Source organism: Cardiocondyla obscurior, linkage group LG25 (genome assembly GCF_019399895.1).
Source record: "Cardiocondyla obscurior isolate alpha-2009 linkage group LG25, Cobs3.1, whole genome shotgun sequence".
NCBI classification, from domain to species: Eukaryota; Metazoa; Arthropoda; class Insecta; order Hymenoptera; family Formicidae; genus Cardiocondyla; species Cardiocondyla obscurior.
In genome coordinates this window covers 2,126,017-2,146,486 of record NC_091888.1, presented here as the reverse complement: position 1 = coordinate 2,146,486, position 20,470 = coordinate 2,126,017, and the positions used below count along the sequence as shown (strand labels likewise).

Genomic DNA, 20,470 nt, shown 5'->3' with positions numbered 1-20,470 from the left:
GCCGCGTCGGGTCCGCGAGCAACAGACTGCTCCGTGTATACACCCCCGCCCACGTATTATCGTGCGGCTAGCCCGAAGCTAGCTGGCCACGCTTCGCTGCCGATCCTCGACGGGTGAACCCGCCCTGGCGAGCTGCCGCGGGTGGATAATGCATTCGCTATTTCGCGAGAGGCAACCCCAGCCGTGCCACCGACCCACGTAAGAAAGCAATTTAACGCGACACCGTGGACGAGCATGATTCTAGCTGGATCAGACCACTTCTTAGCGGGTAAGTCCACTATCCAACCAAAGTACCCTTATCGGCACCTCTGCCGGACCGCTCGTTGTCTTCTCCGTGGGCTTGCCTTTCGTTCCCGTTTCTCATTTCTTTTCCGTTACGCCTCTCTCGAGAATCGGCCGCGAATTTAATCGCCGACGAAAATGTGAATCGCGTGCGATCGGGAAATTGCGACACCCCCGTCGCACCGCCTGCCCTCCTCTCTGTTTTCATTTTAAGACGCGTCGGAAATCAGGCGTTCAAATCGATATCGTTAACTTCCACCTGAATTGCCCTCCAGTCTCTGCATGACTCGATTTTCAATAATTATTAACGGAATAGACGCTCGGCGGCCCCCGAGCCTCGGACGCAATTTCGAGGACCCTCTCATCAGCTCCGCATTGCGTAAGCAAAATTTTTCAAAGTCACCCGAGAGCGATGAGTTAGCGAATGTGACGATCGCGATAAGGACAGCGGATGTAATTGTCTCTAGAACGTCCACGTAATTAGCAAATTGAACCGTCGATCGTCGCGAGAGATTAGCTCCTTTCCCCTATTTTTTTTTTTCTTTTTGCTCGATTGCGCTACACCCGGAGAACGCGCGTGCAACGCTGCGCAATTCCATATTACAGGTAGTTAGTCACAACTGGAGCGATAATAAATTATTCCAGGTCATTATACGCGTAATACGTCGATGCCGCGTTAACGCGGCGCTCGATATGACAACTACGATATAACATACCTTTCGCCCGCTAAACATTTCAAGTTCAAGAAGATCCGCTGACGCTTTATTTTTAATTTGTATTCTTTCGGCAAATGTTTTGAACGGCTCTCGAAGAACGTTCATAAAGATATATGTGGCACGTCCTTTAAAACATGGTGTTAATTTCATAATTTTCTCGAATTTTTTTTCAGTACCTGTGGAAGCGACTGCAGTTTTAGGTGCCGTTGCCGGTTTCATAGTACTTCTGCTAGCTCTCTTTCTCTATTTGTCGCGGAAGTGGTGCTTCACGCCGCCTTCATCCACCGCGCTCTTTGGCGGAGTCTGTGTGCCTCTCTGTGAGTCCACCAACAGCTCCACATCTCAAATCTCGAAAAACATAGGTATATGATTTTAGTTTATATTCCAATTTCTATTCTGCCGTCCCCTATAAATTTTTCTAATTTTTTTTTTTTTTTTTTTATTTTATCCTCGATCTGCAGTAACACTTTTACAAATACTCAGGTTTACAAGATAAATTAATTTTGTATTTTATGCTCGACCATTTTCTTCACGGCACGAATAATATATGCTAATTACAATTGTATTTTTTTTTTTTCCGCAGGGAAAGCATTTTCTTACTCGGATCCGGAAACAAGTTCGGATTCGGAGGAAGACGCTCTTCGACGATTAAACTTGCGTTCACATCCTCCGCCGGATACGCTGACTATCCAAGCGGAAGACGGACCGACTATCGTAGGTACGTAATAGCAAAAAAATAAATCAAAATAATATATATATATATATATTTTTTTTTTTTTTATTATATATTATATTTTATAACAAAATTATTTTTATTTGCTATTTAAAATGTAACTAGAATTTATAGAATTGCACGTGTATACATGCATACTTTAAGGTACGTGTGCATGTAATTTTACTACAATTTGTAGATTTGTAAGTAACACAAAGTAATAATATCCAATTGTTATATATTGATTATAGAGAAATATATTTTTATTCACTTCCTTGCAATTTTTTATTTTGCAATACGCACGTGTCTTTTACGTATCGATGCATTAACATGGGTTTATTAATTATTTATAGATGCTGGGACTACCTCCAGTAGTTGTACGGAGGAGCATTCTCCAGCTGATCAACAACAGGTGATTACTGTAATTACATTCGAGATAGATTTTAAAGGAGCTCCTATGATTTTTTAATGCACGAAATTTGCAATGTATATTATGTTTGTTTAGTGCGTGGTGGAAGTTGGAGCTTCTAACATCATACTCGATAACCGAGAGCAGGAGATACAAGTTGAGCAAAATGATTCGACGACCAATGATGTCATTACAACGATGGGTACAGTCGCTACTGAAGAAGTCGGTAGTTTGGAAGTCGCTTTTTTATATGACGCCCCTATGCGTGAGATGACAGTTCGTATAATTATTCAATCAATACGTTTGATTTTTCTAATTATTTTTTAAAAGCTTATTTTAATAAACCATTTATTTGATACAAACTGTTTAATTATTTAAATAAACATATTACTAATCAGGATATCATTTTTTTTTATTACAGGTTCACGTATTGCAAGGGCGTAATTATCCCCCTGGTATTGGCGGTAGTCAAGTACGGTTAGTTCTGCTACCCTCAAAAAAGCAAAGACGCAAAACTCGAGTCCGGCAAGGAACATCTCCACAGTATATGGAGAGTTTCTTACTTCCTCGCGTAAATCCCGAGGATGTAAACGCAATGGGAGTACGTCTCAGAGTGTATCTGTGGGGTGGCCGAATGATGCGCCGGGAACGGTTGTTGGGTGAAGCCAGAGTATCCTTTGATCAGATCAATCTTCAGTTAGAAACAACTCTCTGGTTAACTCTTCAACCACCGCTTTCTTCCTCGGTAAATTTATTCGAAAAGATTACATAATAATATAATATAATATAATATATAATATAGTAGCTATAATAGTTGTTAAGAGAACAGAAATAATATTACATTTTCTAGGCGCAGGACTGGGGAACCACTAGCAGTTTAACTCGCAGTGATTCCACGGGATCTCAACAATCGGTTCAGTCATATGCTTCTCCAGCTATACCACCTTATGGCAGCAGCATGAAAGGAGGCAGTGTCGCTGAGATCCTAATTGGTTTGGCGTACAACGGCACGACAGGCCGTTTATCGGTTGAGATAATCAAGGGTTCTCATTTCCGTGGTGGAGGCGGGAACGATACGAAACCTCCCGACACTTATGTCAAATTGGCTCTTATTGATAGCAACAATCATGAAATGGGCCGATCTAAGACCGGTCTGAAACGTGCCCAACCGAATCCTCTCTACAAGGAAACTTTTATATTTCAAGTAATTCTTATGAAATACACGATTACTTCGGCAAGATAAATTTTTAATAATCTTTAATTGTTTTTGAATATAGGTCGCGCTATTCCAATTAGGAGACGTAACGCTCTTTTTGTCCGTATATAATCGTCGACGAGGTGGAATGGGCAGGAAGGGACGGGAAATGATCGGTTGGCTGTCTTTGGGTCTCAATAGTTCCGGATCCGAAGAGCTACAGCATTGGAACGACATGCGAACGGCGAGGCAGCCGACGCAAGTGCAACGTTGGCACTCGCTACTACGTCCTTGAGGTGTCTTCGTGTGTGCTTTTCATGGATTAATTTTCTTGATGCGACTATTCGAGCGCAAAACAATTTGACCGGCACTCGCCAAAGACCGGTGCACACGGAAGACAGATGGTCGTTTCCAAAGAACAATTGCTCGCGGCAGGCTTATCTCGAGAGAGATTTCGATTCTTTCTCCTTTTCTTACGGAGACGCACTGTGTACTGCCTGGTTGAAGAACGGAAGTCAATATTCCAATCGGTCTGTCAATCTCAAGTCAGAACCCGAACAATATAAATGTCCTTCTTCTTCTTCTTCTTCTTCTAAAAATGGCGTTTGATGCCCACCGAGTCGGTATAGCCATGACTAAATACAAATGTTCAAAGCACTACAATTTCCATAATTATTGAACGAAAAAAATCACAAGTATAAATTAAGTAACAGCGTAAGATTTAAAAAAAATTTGTCTTAATGTTTCAAAGCACTGTTAAACAAATGCCAATGTCTAAATGACACTGGAAAATGTCTCTTGACTTCCAATTGAATGTTAAATCGAGAGAAATTCTCTTGGACGTTTATTTTGTTCGGGGTACTCTAAATTCAGAGTACTGTAAACTCTGAGTTACAAACTCTTGTCTAAATGTACTAAGTACATTTCCTTTTTGATACGCTGATGGGAGCAGTGTGGCTAGTCTTCGATGTTGAGGGTCCCGACGATCACGCGATTGTTGTCCCGGCGTTTATCGACGTTCCGGTCCAATCGTCGTATCTGTCCTGTCGCATGGTACGATACTCTTCGACTCGACATGTGCCTGAGCCAATCTGAATCATTAATTTTTTACTTTGTGCCTTTCACCCTTTTTATGCCGCGCGCGCCACGCTGAACGGAAGATTGTCGCGAAATGTAAAGCGGAATTTAAATATTCGGACGACACGTCGTTTCGAAAAAACAGATGGTAACGTCTCTTGACTTATAATATTTTAAGATGCATGGTGGTTACGCGATAAGAAGGTCTGCGATTTCTTCATCATTTTTTATGTACTCTGAGAATCCGAAAGGTATTTTCGCGTGGATCGGGAAATGTTCTACAAAAAAAAGAAAAAATTAAAATCTTTTCATAATTATTAAAATATTCCAGGAAGAGCCAAAAGTTCCTGTGATTTAGTAAAAATGTTCTTGAAAATCGAGCAGAAACTCGATTTTATTTGTAACGAAACTTAAAAATGTTATTCAAATCTTATGAGATTTAATAGAAAATTTCTGAGAAATTAGCACTATAATATTTAAGAAGATATCGTTGTTACCTTGAAAAGCAGATGTTTGAAAGATTTTAAGAATTTGAGAAAATGATTTGTGTGTCTACTCTGAGGTGGATTAATATCGACAGAATGAGTCATTATTGCACAGTCGCTTCTTTAATTATAATAAATTGTGTCTAACTGATATGTGGATTAATACGACATTGAAATATTAAGACTTTTAATCACTATTTATTCATAAATTGTTTCGATTTTCTGAATTGAAATATCATAGAGCTTTTACTCTTTACTAAATTTTAAATTAAGTATTTCTAACATTTTATTTTATTTTTTTTCTTGACTGATTAAACTTAGCAATTCGTTATTGTGTCGATATTAATCCACTTTACGTAAATAACTGTAAATTCTCGATCGTATATGTGATCGGCTTTGTGTTTGTTCATATGAATCAATGTGGCAATATCGGGCCCATGTTCTTGCATGCATTTACCTAATACTGAATGCAACCATCTGATTTTTGGCCAATTTTGCAAGCATGCCTTATTACACAGTTTAACAAAAAAACAAAAAACAAATACGAAGAAAAAAGAATAACCGTTCATGAACGAAGATAAGAAAATGTTTCGATGAAAAAGTTACGGGAATAATTAAACTCATGTTCTTGAATTTCGTAAAATTGGTTTTTGTTAAACTGCGTTATTACAAATGGGTATGCATGAACGAGACGTAGATGCCTAATGATAACTGTAAAACGAACGAAAAACCAATCGATGATAAACTTAATCGAATATCAATTAATAATTTAAGCTTAACATTAGGATGATGCATTAAATTTAAATGTAATAATTAGTTTCAAAAGATTAGTCGCTAATTTTATATAAAAAAGTAATTTATTACAGCTAAATTTTTAATTGACAAATTGACATCGCTGGCTGTTAAAAGTTAAACAACTTTTCGCGACCATTGAAAGTTTACTGTTGAATGGCATTATAATATTAGTGCTTATTGTTAGCAAATTTTATATTTGTCGAGACGCTTATAAATAAGTTATACCCACATGTACTTATTTATAAGCACTTGCATCTTTTTGCTGACGACTCAATGAATTTGGTTTTTTAACGTTCAACTTTAATCTTACCAACTGGTATCTCACGTTCTCGTCAAGCATGCCTAGAAAAAGGGAATTTGGATGGATCAGCAAATTGTATCGTAATCGTAAGATAAGATATTAGGCCACGGGCATTTTGGTGTCTTGAGATGGTTCGAGAATGGATTGATAACACGCGTGGGGCCGGCAATGATTGTTACCGCGACGTGACTGCGGCAACGGTTCAACGAGATCTCTCGGGGGACGAAATGGAACACAAGACCAACAGTTTGACAATTCAATGACGCACAATGACTCGCAAAACGCACTTCGTAAATGCAAATGTGATTGTAGAGTCGATATATTATAACTGAAATAGAAACATACACGAACACGAGTACGTTAGGGATGTGGCATAATCTACGCGTTAATATTAGAATTTTCGACCGAGGGGTTCCACGCCGTCGATAGCTACGTTAGAGAACACGTAAAAGTAGAAGACGCGACAAAATTACGCCTGATTTAGAAAGATAATAAGAAAAAAAAAAAAAAAAAAATTAATTTAATACATAAATGTACAAAATATGAAACGAAATAATACTCACACTACGTACACAAATTTAATTATTTCTTTTCAAACTTTTTACAGACTTTCCAATTGAAAACCTGCACTTTTCCAGCAAATAATTAAATTTTCTTCTTCTATTTTTATATCTTTAAGATTAATTATTTTACAATTAATGTTATATTAAATATATTTGTTGAAAAAATTTCGTACAATGTATTTAAAATTGAACAAAGAACAAAATCTGTTGTTTTTATAAAACTTTATTCACAGAGGTAGAGCTTGGTTTAGTTAAGCACATTAATTTAATAAATAAATAATCTAATTTTAATTTGATTGCGTTTTTACACAATCTTGAAAACTGTACAAGATTACTCGATTGTCTAAAAAGCGTGATTAGTGATTTATGCGGTTTGATACTGTCATTGAAATATAGAAGTGCATAGTTGTAACGTGAAAAGTAGCCTTAGACCAAAGGATCGTTAGGGGACCCCTAGATCAGCGGACAAAGCCAGCGCGACTGATTAATGGACAAACAGATGCTGTGAATCATTTAACGCTTGACTTTTTCAAGCCTCTAGTAGTATAAATTTACATCATGATTACATATATATGTATGCATATACATATATGTGTGTATATATATATATATATATATATATATATATATATATGTATATTGATCCATGCTCGAACTATTTTGTCATTTAGGAAAATAATTGCGAGGACTCAGAAATCTCCCTTAAGACACGGAGAATTGTTTTTATTGTGCACAACGCGTGCTCTCTTTTTACGTATTGTAATGTTGCCACTATACTCGGTACTCGCGATAATATTTTTGGCAGTAATATGTTTTATGAAAAGAAAAGAAAAAAAAAAAAAATTTACTTCCATATATTTTTCAGCATAAAAAAACGGGCTAAATAGGAAAATTTCCTCAACCAGATGTTTAAAATATACTACAGCTAATTGAATATAAAATGGGTTGAAACAAGCCCATTTAGCATTAAATGTGTGTGTGTGTGGGGGTGCATGTGTGAATGACACGTAAATATCATATTATATAAGTACACGTGGTACGATTTGTCTCGTGCATAATTAGCTAATACTGTTAGAGAGTATTTCTGAGTCCTAGTGATATTATCGTATAATGTACAGTCTGTTTATAAACGGCACGATGCTAAAGAAGAAATAAGCGTTTAAATCAATTAACGATGTAGCGGTATATCAATCTCTCGATTTGAAGATTTTATCATTAATTTTCTATAATCACAAACTGAAATTATGGCGTTCCGAGAGCTCGAGTCAGCATCCAAGTGGCATACGTTAAATTAGTGAGTAGTTTTTTAACTTTTAGCTCTTTTACTCTTTCAAATATAACATAATTATGATAACGTTAGTCATACCACACGTGATAAGCCGCTGAATATGTAGGAAGCGACCAGACCTGTTTTACATTTTCACTGTACAGATCGTATGATCTTCTTATCCTAGAACGGATACATTTTCACGAAAATAGATTGAAACAGAAGCATTTTGCGTTTCTTATATTTAATATTCAGAGAGATTCACGAGTGTTTATAGAGAAATTATGGTTCAGACGCAAGCAAGCTGTAATTAGCCTGTTAGATAAGTTGTTGAACTTTGTAGCTGTTAATTTTTTTTTTCAATTTACAATTTTTTCGGAAACGATAGCAGCAGCTTTCCTAATATATGATACAAAAAATAAACTGTTTTTTTTTTTAATCTATTACAGAGCTTAATGATCACGTTGTGAGATTAGATACGAGTTATTCGTTGATAGATGCTTGCCGTTTCGAAAAAATAAGAGAGCCAAGGTCAAACACAGAAAAATGCAATACAATGCAATGCAATATTCAAGCGATACATTTGCGAAAACGAGAGAGAATGCGATATTTAGATTTTCCTACAGAATAACGATAATGTATACCACGTTTACTCCGTTATTCTCTTTTACTACCTATCAAGCATTTTCCTGTTCTCCGTTGCAGAAAATGACAAAATAATAAAGAGAAATATCGAATATCGCGAAGATTATAAACAGACTATCCTTAGATTTTTATCTATATTTTCATCTACGGCACCCGTTTCTCTTGATAAGCATTCAAGTTTGAATGTCTACTGCACAAACTAATTATCTTAATCAATGTTATTATGTGCTTAAATAAATTAACAATAATTATATTTATCGCGTTTTATAAAAATGTATTCTAATATATAATTAAACAATAAATTTATTAATAGTTAAAATCATAATTACTTACATAATAAAATACATTTGAAACACAATGCTAACTTTAGAGACTTCAGTCCAGGCCATATTTCTCTAGGAGCTCTTTCTTTTTCCTAACTAATAAAGCCTCCTGAATGTCTTGCTGCGAGGGAATCATTTTCTGTGCCGTTGTCTCAACCTCAACCTCAACCTCAACCTCCGGTTCCTTCTCGCGATCAATCCATTCTTGAATGCATTTTCCTCTAGCCTCCTGCTCGGCCTTTTGCTCCAACGGTATCAGAATACCATCGTCGTCGTCCATGTAACCGTAATAGTCCGCATCGATGTCTTTCATTAACTCTGCGCGAGTTTTCCGGGGAGGCGGCGGTGGTTCTTGTTCAAATAATTCTCTAACGCCGGGTAATTCCTTAGCCGCGCCAAAATACTTATAGCCTCGATTGCCAGGTACCTGCAAATCATTCCGAGTGTTTGATAAATCTTTCCGATACACTTTGTAGATATTACAAAAAAAAAAAAAAAAAAAAAAAAAATTAATTTTACCTCGCGTCCCTCGTGATCTAACATGCGAGGTCCGACTCGGGAATAATCAGGCCCACCGAGCTCTTTTATTTGGGCCTCCCAGTGCCGCTTCTCTCTAAGCAATTTATTTATCTCGTCGTTTAGATCACGAATGCGGAACTCTCCAAGCCCGGCATTTTGAATCTGAGCAACCTTCTTCGCGATTTCTCTAATAATTTGCATGCGCCATTTCTCCGCCTTACGCAAATCTCTACATTCTGAAGCCAAGTATGGCCTTCTCTCCTGCTCCTTTCTTGTCCCCTCGTTGTTTTGTGCTGCTCTCCAACGAGCAAGCGTTGTCCTAAAAATAATTAATATTAATTGTATATATAATATATTAACGACTCTAACAGTGCATGTGTTAATAAAAGAAATATTTGATCTATCTGTCATATTAATAACAATTTTTCTTTTTACAGAAAATATATAAAAATTATAAAATAGACATCGTTAAAAGTGATACTTACATAGCCTTTTCTGCATTTCGTGCCTAAAAAAAAAAGTGCATTTTAATAAAACATACATATCAATAGTAATGTAGTAAAATATAATATATACTATAAACACACTTACCATTTTTTATGCAATATACAAGCTGTTGCATCAATCACTTACAAATATCACTATTAAGATCGATTGGTTTTACTTTCATAAATTTACAAAGAGCTGTAAGTAAAATCAAAACGTAACATTAACATAATAATTTATTATAACATCTTGATATTAATTATAATAGTAATTTAATTAACTTTTCACATTTCAGACGAGAAATTTTTGTCTAAAACCTGTTATCTTTTCAAATAAACAAGACGCAATGTCCAAAAGAAATATTTTTATATCATGCACTTTGCGTAATAAAAAAATTAAGATTTTGTACGCGCACGTATCGTTTAATAATCATATTAATTATTAATTAGTAATATTTTATTGTTTGTAAATTTTAAATGATAAATTATCACTGTTATTCACCAATACTTTGAGGTTATAATACATATTGCGTTCGGAGCAGCGAAATCTATCGTTAGTGGTAAGTTAATGCACATTTTAATTAGTTTATGCTTACTATTCAGCCCTCTAGATCGTAAAATCACGAGAAAATATTTAAAAATCGGCAAGACAGACCTAAATAAATCAAATGGCCACAACTCACAACTGGAGCAACGCTGGCTTAAGGACAACTATGGCCTGTTGTAGCCGGTAGTTTTACGTCCATGTAAAACCCACACTTTCACATGAACGAAATTGCGAAACGAAAAAAAAAAACGGAGTAAAACAAGTAGCGGAAGGTTTACGAAATAAACAAATTTTTTTAATGAAAATTTATTTTTTCACAAAATACTTTTCAAACAACAGCGTGTAACAACAGTGTAACATTAGAAAAATCTGAATCATTAAAAATTAAACGAATACGATTAAATAATTTAAAATAATCCAGATCGGTCTGTGGACGAGGATTCCAGTCTAGTTCTCATACGAAATTGAATCTCTTTCGAGGAACTTTTAATTAATATAATTAATTATGCATGTTACAATGATTCAAAATTGTAACATTAGGTACGCAATAAATTAAATAACTGTGAAATTAAAGCTAACATCAGTTTGTTTAACTGTGATATGTATACATCACGTACAAAAAAATTTACTTCTTGCTGGCAAGAAGTTTTAAATAAATTAAAAACGCTTTAAAAACTTATTCTATTAGAATTCTCCGTTTCCAAATGAAACTCAGGAAATTGTAACTAAAGCTCGAAAATACCCGCCCACCCACTTGATAATCGATTATGCATTGTACGCAATACTAAATTGATTTTACGAATATTCGCGTACTGCAATACGGATATCTCCGTGTATTGAATATAATATTAATAATGATAAAATTTAAATATAATTAAATGTTTTTTTTTTTTTTTTTTTTTTTATGGCGCGCACCGATGCGGCTCATCCGCAGAACTGATTCACCGTAAGCAACGGATAAGGGTCAGGCGGATATCTCGCTTTCCTCATTATCCGATAGTTTCTTTGAGCTCTGTTCGTAATATAAAATAGTGAACACGGTACGGGAAATATGAACAATAATAAACTTTGTTAACAAGTCAACAACTCTTACGTACAACTAGGTCCCAATCGCATTGGTTTTGGTAAAAAAAAATTCTCTCTATTCGCCGCATACAACACGGAACTTGTAACAACACGTGCGGACAAATAGAGACTCTCGCGTATTCAGGTAACAGTTTCAGTACTGCTAATCGTTTATGTAAATTTATTTAATTTCCACAAACGATCTTCGTAGGCTATTACGGCAAGCTTGCGAAATGCATTACGACTAGAATTAAATTGCAACAATTAATATCAGTCGGTTTTGTTCACGCAGGGAGAACGCGCGATGGCAGGAAACGGTATCGATGGTGGAGGTGACGATGGCGATTGCGATGGCGATGGCGATGGCGATGGCGATAGCGATGGCGATGGCGATGGCGATGGCGATGGCGATGGCAATGGTGGTGGCGGTGGTAATGTCGGCGGCGGTAGAGAAGGTCGAGCCACAAATTTCACTTCATCGAGCTCCTCTTCACCGAGAAGAAAATTCTCGTGCACTTCTTCCTCCCGTGCTGGTTCTGGTAGCGCCATTACGTCCTGACCGTGTTGCTTCAGGTGATCCTTAAGAGCAAACGCCCGACCGTACGACGCACCGCACACGTAACAGCTAAATTTGAGATTGTTATCCTTCTTATGTGTCTGGATGTGTGCACGGACAGCGTAGAGTGACGCAAACGGTCTCGAGCACTCGGTGCATCGGAATGGCTTTGTGTGGCTGTTTTTATGACCGGCTAGTTGTACCCGCGTCTTGAACGTTTTCGGACAGTACGGGCAAGTGTAGGCACGTTCCTCACCGTGCGTCAGTAAGTGATGGTTGTAAACGGAAGACGCCTTGAAACGTTTGCCGCAATGCTGACAGGCATAAGGCCGTACACCCGTATGAGTCCGCATGTGAAGGGTCAAGCAGTAAGACACGCGAAAAGTTTTGCCGCAAACCTGTAAGTAAAAAGAAAAATTATAAAACAAATGCGTAATACTTATATAATTAATCAAATTCGTAACAATGCACTTTCTAAAATTTTTTCGTAATTGTTGTAGCAGTGTAAAAGATTGAAATCATTAATTTTATTTTTACAAGTATCGTAGAAATAAAATTAAAGTTATTAATTAACCATTAGTAGTTCAGGCAGTCAAGAATTTACAGCTGTATGTTTGCACAGCTACTTCATTGATCTTAATAAAAAATGACTGCACAACTATCCACCTACCTCGCAAGCATGCGGTTTTTCTCCGGTGTGAATTCGTTCGTGCTTGACTTTCTCATGCGGTCTAGTGAACCTGCGTCCGCAATGCTGACATTGATACGGTTTCTGACTGTCTCCGGCTTCCGCCATTGTTACTGTCGTCGTCGTCGTCGTCGTTACCGTTGTAGTTGATGTTACGGCGATTGTTGAAGCCGTTGTCGTAGCTAACGTTGAAGATGTCATCATCGCTAGTGCCGCCGTTGATGGTATCGTTGTTGCATCTATATTGGTAGAGACTAAACCCGAAATCTGTGGAGTAGGTGGTCGCGAAGATACTAGTTCGACGTGCACCGCTGTGTGCATCGCTAGACTGTCTGCAGAATCGAATTTCCGGTTGCAAACGGTGCATGTTACCGAGTCACCCGTATGCAGGGTCATGTGTGCGTCTTTATACGACTCGGACAGAGTTTTTCCTGCAAAGTATTAAAAAAAAATAAATTTCTTTTAATAAATAAAAAAATATAAATTTTTTTTAATAAAAAAAAAAAAAAAAAACGAAAAGTAAACCAATGCAGCATAATATCAAAAGCAATTAATTTGTGAAATTCAAACTTTATAATTTTGTATATTTCTTTTCTGTTTTATATTTGATCATTAGCCTAATTAAATTAATAATTTAATTTTAAGAATAAAATAAAGATTTATTACCACATTCAGGGCAGGTGAAAGTTGCATTAGGAGTACCCTCCGGTGCGTCGACATGCCTAGCTCTTACTGGCGCGTGCATCCTCGAGTGCAATCGTAAGCTTTTGTGAGAGCAAAATTCGGTGCCGCATGTAGTGCAGAGGAACGTTTTCTGATTCGAATCGACTTCACCGTCATGCACTTTTGTATGAAGTTGTAGCGCTTTAGGGGTTGCAAAGCTTTGATCGCATTGCTCGCAACGATTATTTCCACGAACGCAGGCGTGCACGCGAAAGTTTCCCAACTTGGAAAACTGCTGCAGACATTGATTGCATTTGTACATTCGCATCGACGCTGCCGCGAGACGTTTCTCTCGTACCTGTAATATTGCATGCGTTAAAAAAACATCAACCTTTACTTAAAATAATTATCACGTAAGATTCTTCCTTTGCCGGAAAGCGCGCCTTAAATCGTACCTTAACACCCTCGACATTCGAAAAAAATTTCTCGATCATCGGAGCCTTTGCTGATTGCGGTGTTGTAATTTGAATCGGAGTACGATCCCAGAATTTCTCAATTTGCACTACTTTTCTAGTATAGAGCCTACCCTCGCTGTCCACACATTCCTCCGTGCGTAACGTGTTCAGTGTCTGCCGCTGCCGTGCGTTCGCCACATTTCCCGAGTTTTCGGACAATACAGACCCTGGACTCTTCGCGGCCTGATCATTAAACTGATCTGCCATTTCCAGCAAAACCTCCTGCCCGTCGTGGAACTGTTTGATATGTTCCAAAACTGAGTTAAAGTTCATTTCACAGCTGGTGCAACTGTATACAGCGTCAGAATCGAGCTGCAAAAAAGAATAAAAAATGTTATTGTAAAAAAGCCAATAATTCAATTAAAAAAAAAAAAAAAAAAAAAAAAAAATGGTAATTAGTTATATTCACCGAATATACATAAGGTATAAATATAATCCTTCTAAACGTAATCTGGTTCTCGATACCTCGCACAGCTCTCGCTTGACACGCAAGAGACCAGTTTCGTCAATTTCCCCTGCCTCGTTTATACGATCCACGTCGATCAGGGTAGCGGTTTCACCACCAAGGAGTTGTGAATTGTCCGGTAACACAGTGATTACGTTCTTCTCCATCTTGCGGTCTGCATTCGATATAGGAATAGCCACTAATCCTTGCGACGATTGTAATCTCTGTTGCCCTCCACCACCGTCACCAGCGTAACCTTCGGATATCTTGAAATCCAGAGAATTTTCATCTGGTTGCGTTTCTTCCACGCCCATCTTTTCTACGACTTTAATCTCTCCTGATATTTTTTTTTGTTAGAAAATAACAGTCAAGCCCACAAAAATCCTAAGCGAGAAGAACAGCAATTCTACAAACCGTTTTCATCCATTTGTATCGTTTGCGGATCGCCCATTATGACTACTCCGTTATTGCCTATTGTTGCTAGGAAGCTCCGATTAATTTGCTGAGCCTTGACATCCTAAAATCAGCAATTAAAATGTACGTCATAATTATTTTAAAATTTAATTAAATATTTAAGATTAAACATCGTCAATATCCCGTACCATTAATAGATCCATTTTGATCTCGGACTCTTTTCCGCCTTTCCTGAACTTGTCCGCCAGAATTTCGGGTTTCAGCTTGTACCTCATGTCGTACTCGCACGCGTCCAGGTGCTGAATGAGCGACGTCACCGAGTCGGAACGCTGAGAACAGCCAGGGCAATAAAGATTGTCCGTCAAGCTTAACAGGTGGTACTTGAGGGACTGGGGTGTATTGAAGGTCTCGCCGCAGCACATAGGGCAAATCAGGTTGAGCGAGCCCATAATTGTAGTCGTCGGCGACCGCGATCCGGTCGAACGGTTTAACCTCTAGCGCGGGACGTCGGTGGAAGTGCGCGCTCGCAGGAACCTATCTTTCATCTCGTCATCCGAATATTCGGCAAAATTCTAATTGTACGAGTCGACCCGTGCCGTCCTTCACCCCGCGCAGCCGGCTTACAACACGGCCGGTGGTCACCGCGACAACGGATCCATTCAAGACGGACTTCAGCGCAAACAAATGCCGCACACCACAATCGTGAAGTTGGAAATTTAATAAGTGAACCTCGAGGCTCGAGGGCGCGTGCGCCATTACGTCCACGCGTTAATGCTATAAGCACAAAAAATAAATGCCTAAATAACGCTCTAAATTAGATAATATATTTTATTAATATAAATAATTAAATTAATTTTCTCTTAGTATTCACTTAACTTTATTCAGTTACTTTCTTTTATTTACAAGCTTACAAAACCCCGGAGAATAATTTAGTAATCAGTCTACCTTTCCTAATCGACATGCTCGTGTTCTGCATTACTTTCGAGCCATGTGTTCTGAATAAGTTCAACAAATTGTTGCCACCACCTACTGCGTGATGTAAAGTATAGAACGCAGGCAATTATAAAGATCCACGATAGCACCAGGCAATAATCCATCTCGTTGGAAGGCGTGCTCGAAACCGGTCCGGTGAAATCTGCCGATGTAACGTACAGCGAGCCATTTGGCCTCAGATTTGTCAGATGAGACACAAATTTAGCAAATGACTCTAAGGTATAGATCGTGTCATTAAATTTAGCGACGGGTTTGCCGTTGTGGACCAGCATCAATGTTGGTACCCCAACGATTCCGTACTGTGCATTAAAACTAAAAAAAAAAAAAAAAGATGCATTTTATTAGGAAAAAGGAAAAAGCAATATTAAGGACTTTTTTCATACTTTCTAATCTTACATATTTACCTTTGTTGTTTTATAGCGTCGATAGCTACAGCTTTAACATGGGGAAATGAACGAGGTATAGCATTAAAATGTGGTGCAGCTTGACTGCTAAATACACACCATCTGGCATAAAATAATACAAGAACACAAGTCCCTGGTAATTGTTTGCCATCTTTGTCATTTCTTGAACGATTTGTAGGACCAGGGTCCAAAATTAATAGCTCCATAAGTCTTGTTGCATTGACAATCTATAACAATGACAAAATGTATAAGATAATTATTATGTTGTTTGAAAAAAGGTAAAATTTTGAAAAATACCTCGACAGGGCCATAAATCTTCTCTGATGAGCAATTAACTTTAGTAGTATTATTTGAAATATCTGTCACATTTACTGCAACATCAGAATTTATCTTTGAAGATTCGTTTTTTTCCTCTGTGTGAACAATTTCACTTTTATCCTTGATTAAATTATCCTTAGATTCAATTTGCACTACAAGTTCTTCTGTAACTTCTTTACTGTTTGCAATAGTAACTAAAAGTTACAAATACTTTAATTAAAAAAAAAAAAAATATATATATATATATATATATATATATATATAATTTTTTTGCAGATTTTATTGTTGCTATTAAGAATAATTAAATTCCCTTTGAGGAATGCATGTAAAAGACAAAAACTAATAATTTAAATTATGTTTTACCCAAGACTAAAAGAGGTACAGCTGCTAAGCCTACAAAGATCATTTTCAATAAGTTCATTTTTGGTATACGGCATTAAATTATTCAGGTTACAATTAAATTATTAATGCAACCCTGTAAATTGGAGATGAACGAAATGTACAGCTTGATTGGCTTTGTAGATATATAGACCATCAACATTTATTAATCCTAAAACAGTTATAAAGATTTCTTTTATTCGATTCTATAAAATACACCCTTTCCATATTTTTATACCATCTTACTTACAGTTTTTTAATTAATTTTCCTTTTTTATTATACCAAAGGGTATATTTCAGTCTAAATTCGAAATATAACCTATAATACAACAAATGTTGTTTTTTCTCAGGCAGCTGAACCAGCTGAACTAACTGCACTGAGCGGCACTAGAAAAGCTGAAAAGCAAGAACCGATCAAACCGGGGACAGTCCTTGCAGCACTGCACCCACGGAAAGGAAGGTTAAGTTCGCAGCTATGCCTGTTTATTGATGCCTTTCATTGACATCGACACGTGGGTCATTTTGGGCTTTCAAACTTTCAGCAGACGGCTTAGATTCAGAACTTTAGATCACAAGTAAGTAATTTATATTATAATCAAGCGATTATAATATGGATAAAGCGAAAAAGCTTGAGCGTAAACTGAAAAAACTAGAAAAATTAGAGAAGTTAAAAAAAGAGGAGAAGCTGAAGGAACTGGAGAAAAACAAGAAACTAAAGAAACTGAAGAAAAAAATTGCAGGCAAGTTATTTCCTTTATTTCAGTTTTGTTTTTATATTTTTTGTGCTCGTTTATCGTATATTAAATTTGTTGAAATAGTAATTTTATTTAGTTAATTTTGTTAAATACCGCTTTAAAACGCAAAAGAATAATTTTAATAGCTACCAAAAGTGATGATTGTCAAACCAACCAAATGTCTCAAGAGAAGACATTCTTGCAAGACAAACCAAAAAAGAAAAAAAAGAAACAGGAAACTCTGGACAATACCAGGTAAAAGTTATTATAATTTTTAATTACATTTTTAGATATTTCAACAGATGTACCAATTATAAAAACATTAAATACATGTGTTATACATTAAAAAATTTATTTAACATTAAATTATTAATAAATCACATGTGTGTAAAAATGTATTTTTATCTCAAAGATTTAATTAAACAATATTTGTAGTGACAATGTTTCTGTTAATATGAATCATGTGAATAAAGATTCAAATAAAAAAACACCAAAATTATCTAAAAGAAAATTAAAAAAACAGAAGATTATAGAAGCTGAAATTGAAGCTCGAAAATTACGGAAAGAACATGTTGCATCAAAGGCAATTGAATATATACTTATGGTAGGTTGTATTTAATGTTAAAATTGTATATTTTTAGGCTTAACTTGGAGATATTTTATTTAAATATGCAAATGTGTGACTTACTTTTGTTTGTTTTAAACAGAAATATTTTGACAATTAATTTTTATATTCTACATTTTTAATATAATTTTATTACAGTGGAAACACCATAACAAGGAATGGAAATTTGAAAAGCTCAAGCAGATCTGGTTGCTGAATAATATAATGGAAGAACAATATATTTCTGACGAAATTTTCCCTATTGTTGTAGAGTATTTTAGAAACTCTTATAAAAGCACATGTATTAACAGTGCATGCCATACTTTAGTGTCAAAAGCAATGGCCACAGTATCACAAGTTGAGGAAAAGACGCAGGAAGAGTGCAAAATAGACCTTCAAAATTCAGTTTCTTACAAAAGAGCGCGTATTATTTTGCAATTTTTTCCAGAGTTTGAAAAACCCACAAGTTAAGAGGTAAGTGAAGAAACAAAAAAAAAAAAAAAAAAAAAAAAAAAACGTTGAGAAAAGCAACATTTATTGTGTCAAGCCTGAGAGCGACACTAATGAAATTTCGAGGTAGAAAAAAAATTTCGCATTTTTTCAACGACATAATTCAGTTGTATTTTAATTGCAGTAATTAATTCGAATAATTTAAGACATAAAAAATTTAACTATGAATAATTCAGAACTTGTTTTACACAATATCATCTATACGTGTGTGTATTCTTTATATCGGAATACATTTTTTGTTATTTAATGCCTAAAAAAAATGACTAAACACAGTTGTACAGATTTTTAAGTATTAAGTAAAAGTTCTTTATACAAGGATTGACAAACCATCAAAGGCAATTTAGGTAATATTTTTTTATAACGCTATTCTGCATATTTATTAACAAACTGCCTGAGCTTGTCAGTATCTTGAAGACCAACTATTCTATCAAGAACCTTTCCATCTTTCATAGCAATGAGTACTGGTACAGATCCAACCTAAAAATTAATATATAGTAAAACATGTAATCTAAAGAACACTTCAATTTTAAACTTAATTATCGAATAAATAGACGCTTGTATATAATTATTTAATTATAATACTCACTTTTGCTTAGTAAAGAAAAAAACCAGTATAAAATAAACTATCAAATTAATTATGCCATCAATTCAAAAGTTTAAATTGATAGTTTAAATAAATATTTAATTATACTAAAACTGTAAAAAAGAACAATTACTTGATAGTCCAGAGCAAGGTCTGTATTTTCATCAATATCAACTTTAGCTAGCAACACCTTTCCTTGTTTTTCTGCAACAACTGTCTCTATTCTTGGAGTGAGCATGCGACATGGATTACACCATCTAGAATAATTGTACAAATCCTACATTAATTATTATAAATATAATTTTTAAAAGTAAAATGTCAGTTGTTAAGACAAAAATACATTGCAATAAAATTTTCAACTACCATTCTATATAACTTACGTGGCAAAGAAATCTACAATAACGGGTACTTTAGAGTTCATTACACGTTCGTGGAAATCTTTATTATCTTGAATTTTGAAGGTAGCAGATACAATTTGCTCTTGTGCAGGTGCAGTAGTATACAACCTGTTCCCCAAGAGAGTTCTGCTAGCGCGAATAGTTTGGATTCCTAGACGTTGCATTTTTCCGGTTTTTAGTGTTCAACTAACAAATAAAAAATTAATTAATATATGTTAAAATATAACTTTATTTATTATACACTCTCTCTCTCTCTCTCTCTCTCTCTCTCTCTCTCTCTCTCTCTCTCTCTCTCTCTCTCTCTCTCTCTCACTCAACTTCTTTTAACTTTTACGTTTCTTAATAATAATGAGAGAAAGATGTTTATTACTTATTGCGAAAAAGTTCTCGATATTAGTTAATAAACGATTTTTTTTTTGTTCATTAACTTGCGTACTTTGACGAAAGACGATACGTAATTGCGTCAAACTAAGTCTTTTCAGATATTCAGCCAACTGACAAATTATCACGTCGTTACGTTATGTTATAGTATATTATCTGCTATTTTTTTTATTGTCTTTCTGTTCTATTACTTAAATACGTAAATACATTAAAAGTTTGTGAGAACTTACCGACGATCAGCTGATAACCTATTGTTATATTTATTACTGCGCTTTCCTCGTGAGTTTGTTTCTTTCACTTTCAACTAAAGGCTGAAACCAATCATATTACTTATAATATTTACGCGTTATGCAAAAGTGTGTGCTCGCGGCTTTATGCAAGTATATCACTTAATTTAATCTACAAACCAGAGAGCCCAACTGGGAATCGCGGTCTCCACGCGTCCAGATACAGAGGCTCGTCCGTGTGAAGCCAGCGCTTCGGCTGCCGTCGGATAGAAG

General features: G+C 35.9%; 6 protein-coding genes across 11 annotated transcripts; 2 read left to right on the top strand and 4 right to left on the bottom strand.

Annotated features, from left to right (window-relative positions):
• The first annotated feature begins 52 nt into the window (after positions 1–52).
• Positions 53–7,771, top strand: Syt14 (Synaptotagmin 14). Of its 2 annotated transcripts, none has more exons than XM_070672463.1 (8): positions 53–268; positions 1,172–1,360; positions 1,582–1,716; positions 2,064–2,122; positions 2,216–2,395; positions 2,541–2,864; positions 2,970–3,323; positions 3,397–7,771. In XM_070672463.1, exons 1-8 carry the CDS (start codon positions 235–237, stop codon positions 3,607–3,609), a joined length of 1,488 nt encoding a protein of 495 aa, XP_070528564.1. In that variant the 5' UTR covers positions 53–234; the 3' UTR covers positions 3,610–7,771. The 2 variants fall into 2 exon arrangements, with proteins under 2 accessions (XP_070528564.1, XP_070528563.1); XM_070672462.1 differs by having other exon boundaries at positions 2,064–2,131.
• Positions 7,772–8,125: 354 nt separating this feature from the next.
• LOC139111884 (pre-mRNA-splicing factor ISY1 homolog) lies at positions 8,126–10,510 on the bottom strand. 2 transcript variants are annotated; one of them, XM_070672472.1, is made up of 5 exons: positions 10,371–10,510; positions 9,881–9,973; positions 9,775–9,797; positions 9,290–9,608; positions 8,126–9,197 (listed from the first exon to the last, which is right to left on the bottom strand). In XM_070672472.1, exons 2-5 carry the CDS (start codon positions 9,881–9,883, stop codon positions 8,823–8,825), a joined length of 720 nt encoding a protein of 239 aa, XP_070528573.1. In that variant the 5' UTR covers positions 9,884–9,973; positions 10,371–10,510; the 3' UTR covers positions 8,126–8,822. The 2 variants fall into 2 exon arrangements, with proteins under 2 accessions (XP_070528573.1, XP_070528574.1); XM_070672473.1 differs by having other exon boundaries at positions 10,430–10,499.
• Positions 10,511–10,630: 120 nt separating this feature from the next.
• Positions 10,631–15,410, bottom strand: LOC139111815 (oocyte zinc finger protein XlCOF6). 2 transcript variants are annotated; one of them, XM_070672337.1, is made up of 7 exons: positions 14,856–15,410; positions 14,668–14,770; positions 14,274–14,590; positions 13,749–14,120; positions 13,297–13,651; positions 12,613–13,061; positions 10,631–12,340 (listed from the first exon to the last, which is right to left on the bottom strand). In XM_070672337.1, the coding sequence occupies exons 1-7, from the start codon at positions 15,114–15,116 to the stop codon at positions 11,657–11,659; spliced, it is 2,541 nt and encodes an 846-aa protein (XP_070528438.1). In that variant the 5' UTR covers positions 15,117–15,410; the 3' UTR covers positions 10,631–11,656. The 2 variants fall into 2 exon arrangements, with proteins under 2 accessions (XP_070528438.1, XP_070528439.1); XM_070672338.1 differs by lacking the exon at positions 14,856–15,410 and having other exon boundaries at positions 10,632–12,340; positions 14,274–14,519.
• LOC139111823 (cholesin) lies at positions 12,252–18,864 on the top strand. Its single transcript, XM_070672350.1, has 6 exons — positions 12,252–12,342; positions 17,111–17,500; positions 17,641–17,749; positions 17,930–18,098; positions 18,258–18,572; positions 18,733–18,864. The coding sequence occupies exons 2-5, from the start codon at positions 17,371–17,373 to the stop codon at positions 18,567–18,569; spliced, it is 720 nt and encodes a 239-aa protein (XP_070528451.1). The 5' UTR covers positions 12,252–12,342; positions 17,111–17,370; the 3' UTR covers positions 18,570–18,572; positions 18,733–18,864.
• On the bottom strand, positions 15,509–17,141 carry Bug (thioredoxin domain-containing protein bug). Its single transcript, XM_070672349.1, has 5 exons — positions 17,011–17,141; positions 16,746–16,932; positions 16,362–16,576; positions 16,065–16,291; positions 15,509–15,972 (listed from the first exon to the last, which is right to left on the bottom strand). Exons 2-5 carry the CDS (start codon positions 16,801–16,803, stop codon positions 15,618–15,620), a joined length of 855 nt encoding a protein of 284 aa, XP_070528450.1. The 5' UTR covers positions 16,804–16,932; positions 17,011–17,141; the 3' UTR covers positions 15,509–15,617.
• Positions 18,694–20,470, bottom strand: LOC139111824 (thioredoxin, mitochondrial). Of its 3 annotated transcripts, XM_070672351.1 has the most exons (5): positions 20,378–20,470; positions 20,201–20,281; positions 19,572–19,775; positions 19,325–19,448; positions 18,694–19,085 (listed from the first exon to the last, which is right to left on the bottom strand). In XM_070672351.1, the coding sequence occupies exons 3-5, from the start codon at positions 19,751–19,753 to the stop codon at positions 18,972–18,974; spliced, it is 420 nt and encodes a 139-aa protein (XP_070528452.1). In that variant the 5' UTR covers positions 19,754–19,775; positions 20,201–20,281; positions 20,378–20,470; the 3' UTR covers positions 18,694–18,971. The 3 variants fall into 3 exon arrangements, with proteins under 3 accessions (XP_070528452.1, XP_070528453.1, XP_070528454.1); XM_070672352.1 differs by lacking the exon at positions 20,378–20,470 and having other exon boundaries at positions 20,201–20,340; XM_070672353.1 differs by lacking the exons at positions 20,201–20,281; positions 20,378–20,470 and adding an exon at positions 20,026–20,147.

Bases quoted from the DNA above. Each gene is read 5' to 3' on its own strand.
- Syt14 (XM_070672462.1), top strand. From the start codon at position 235: ATGATTCTAGCTGGATCAGACCACTTCTTAGCGG. The intron at 1,361-1,581 runs GTATATGATTTT...TTTTTTCCGCAG, and splicing joins TCAAATCTCGAAAAACATAG to GGAAAGCATTTTCTTACTCG. The intron at 3,324-3,396 runs GTAATTCTTATG...TTTTGAATATAG, and splicing joins AGGAAACTTTTATATTTCAA to GTCGCGCTATTCCAATTAGG.
- LOC139111884 (XM_070672472.1), bottom strand. The intron at 9,609-9,774 runs GTAAGTATCACT...AATTATTTTTAG, and splicing joins CGAAATGCAGAAAAGGCTAT to GACAACGCTTGCTCGTTGGA. The intron at 9,198-9,289 runs GTAAAATTAATT...AATGATTTGCAG, and splicing joins TAGATCACGAGGGACGCGAG to GTACCTGGCAATCGAGGCTA.
- LOC139111815 (XM_070672337.1), bottom strand. From the start codon at position 15,116: ATGGGCTCGCTCAACCTGATTTGCCCTATGTGCTGCGGCGAGACCTTC. The intron at 14,121-14,273 runs GTATCGAGAACC...TCTTTTTTGCAG, and splicing joins TCAAGCGAGAGCTGTGCGAG to CTCGATTCTGACGCTGTATA. The intron at 13,062-13,296 runs GTAATAAATCTT...AATACTTTGCAG, and splicing joins TTTCACCTGCCCTGAATGTG to GAAAAACTCTGTCCGAGTCG.
- Bug (XM_070672349.1), bottom strand. From the start codon at position 16,803: ATGAACTTATTGAAAATGATCTTTGTAGGCTTAGCAGCTGTACCTCTT. The intron at 16,577-16,745 runs GTAAAACATAAT...TGTAACTTTTAG, and splicing joins TGTACCTCTTTTAGTCTTGG to TTACTATTGCAAACAGTAAA. The intron at 16,292-16,361 runs GTATTTTTCAAA...TCATTGTTATAG, and splicing joins AGATTTATGGCCCTGTCGAG to ATTGTCAATGCAACAAGACT.
- LOC139111823 (XM_070672350.1), top strand. From the start codon at position 17,371: ATGGATAAAGCGAAAAAGCTTGAGCGTAAACTGAAAAAACTAGAAAAA. The intron at 17,750-17,929 runs GTAAAAGTTATT...CAATATTTGTAG, and splicing joins GAAACTCTGGACAATACCAG to TGACAATGTTTCTGTTAATA. The intron at 18,099-18,257 runs GTAGGTTGTATT...ATTTTATTACAG, and splicing joins CAATTGAATATATACTTATG to TGGAAACACCATAACAAGGA.
- LOC139111824 (XM_070672351.1), bottom strand. From the start codon at position 19,753: ATGCAACGTCTAGGAATCCAAACTATTCGCGCTAGCAGAACTCTCTTG. The intron at 19,449-19,571 runs GTAAGTTATATA...CAATTATTCTAG, and splicing joins ATTGTAGATTTCTTTGCCAC to ATGGTGTAATCCATGTCGCA. The intron at 19,086-19,324 runs GTAATTGTTCTT...ATTAATTTTTAG, and splicing joins ACCTTGCTCTGGACTATCAA to GTTGGATCTGTACCAGTACT.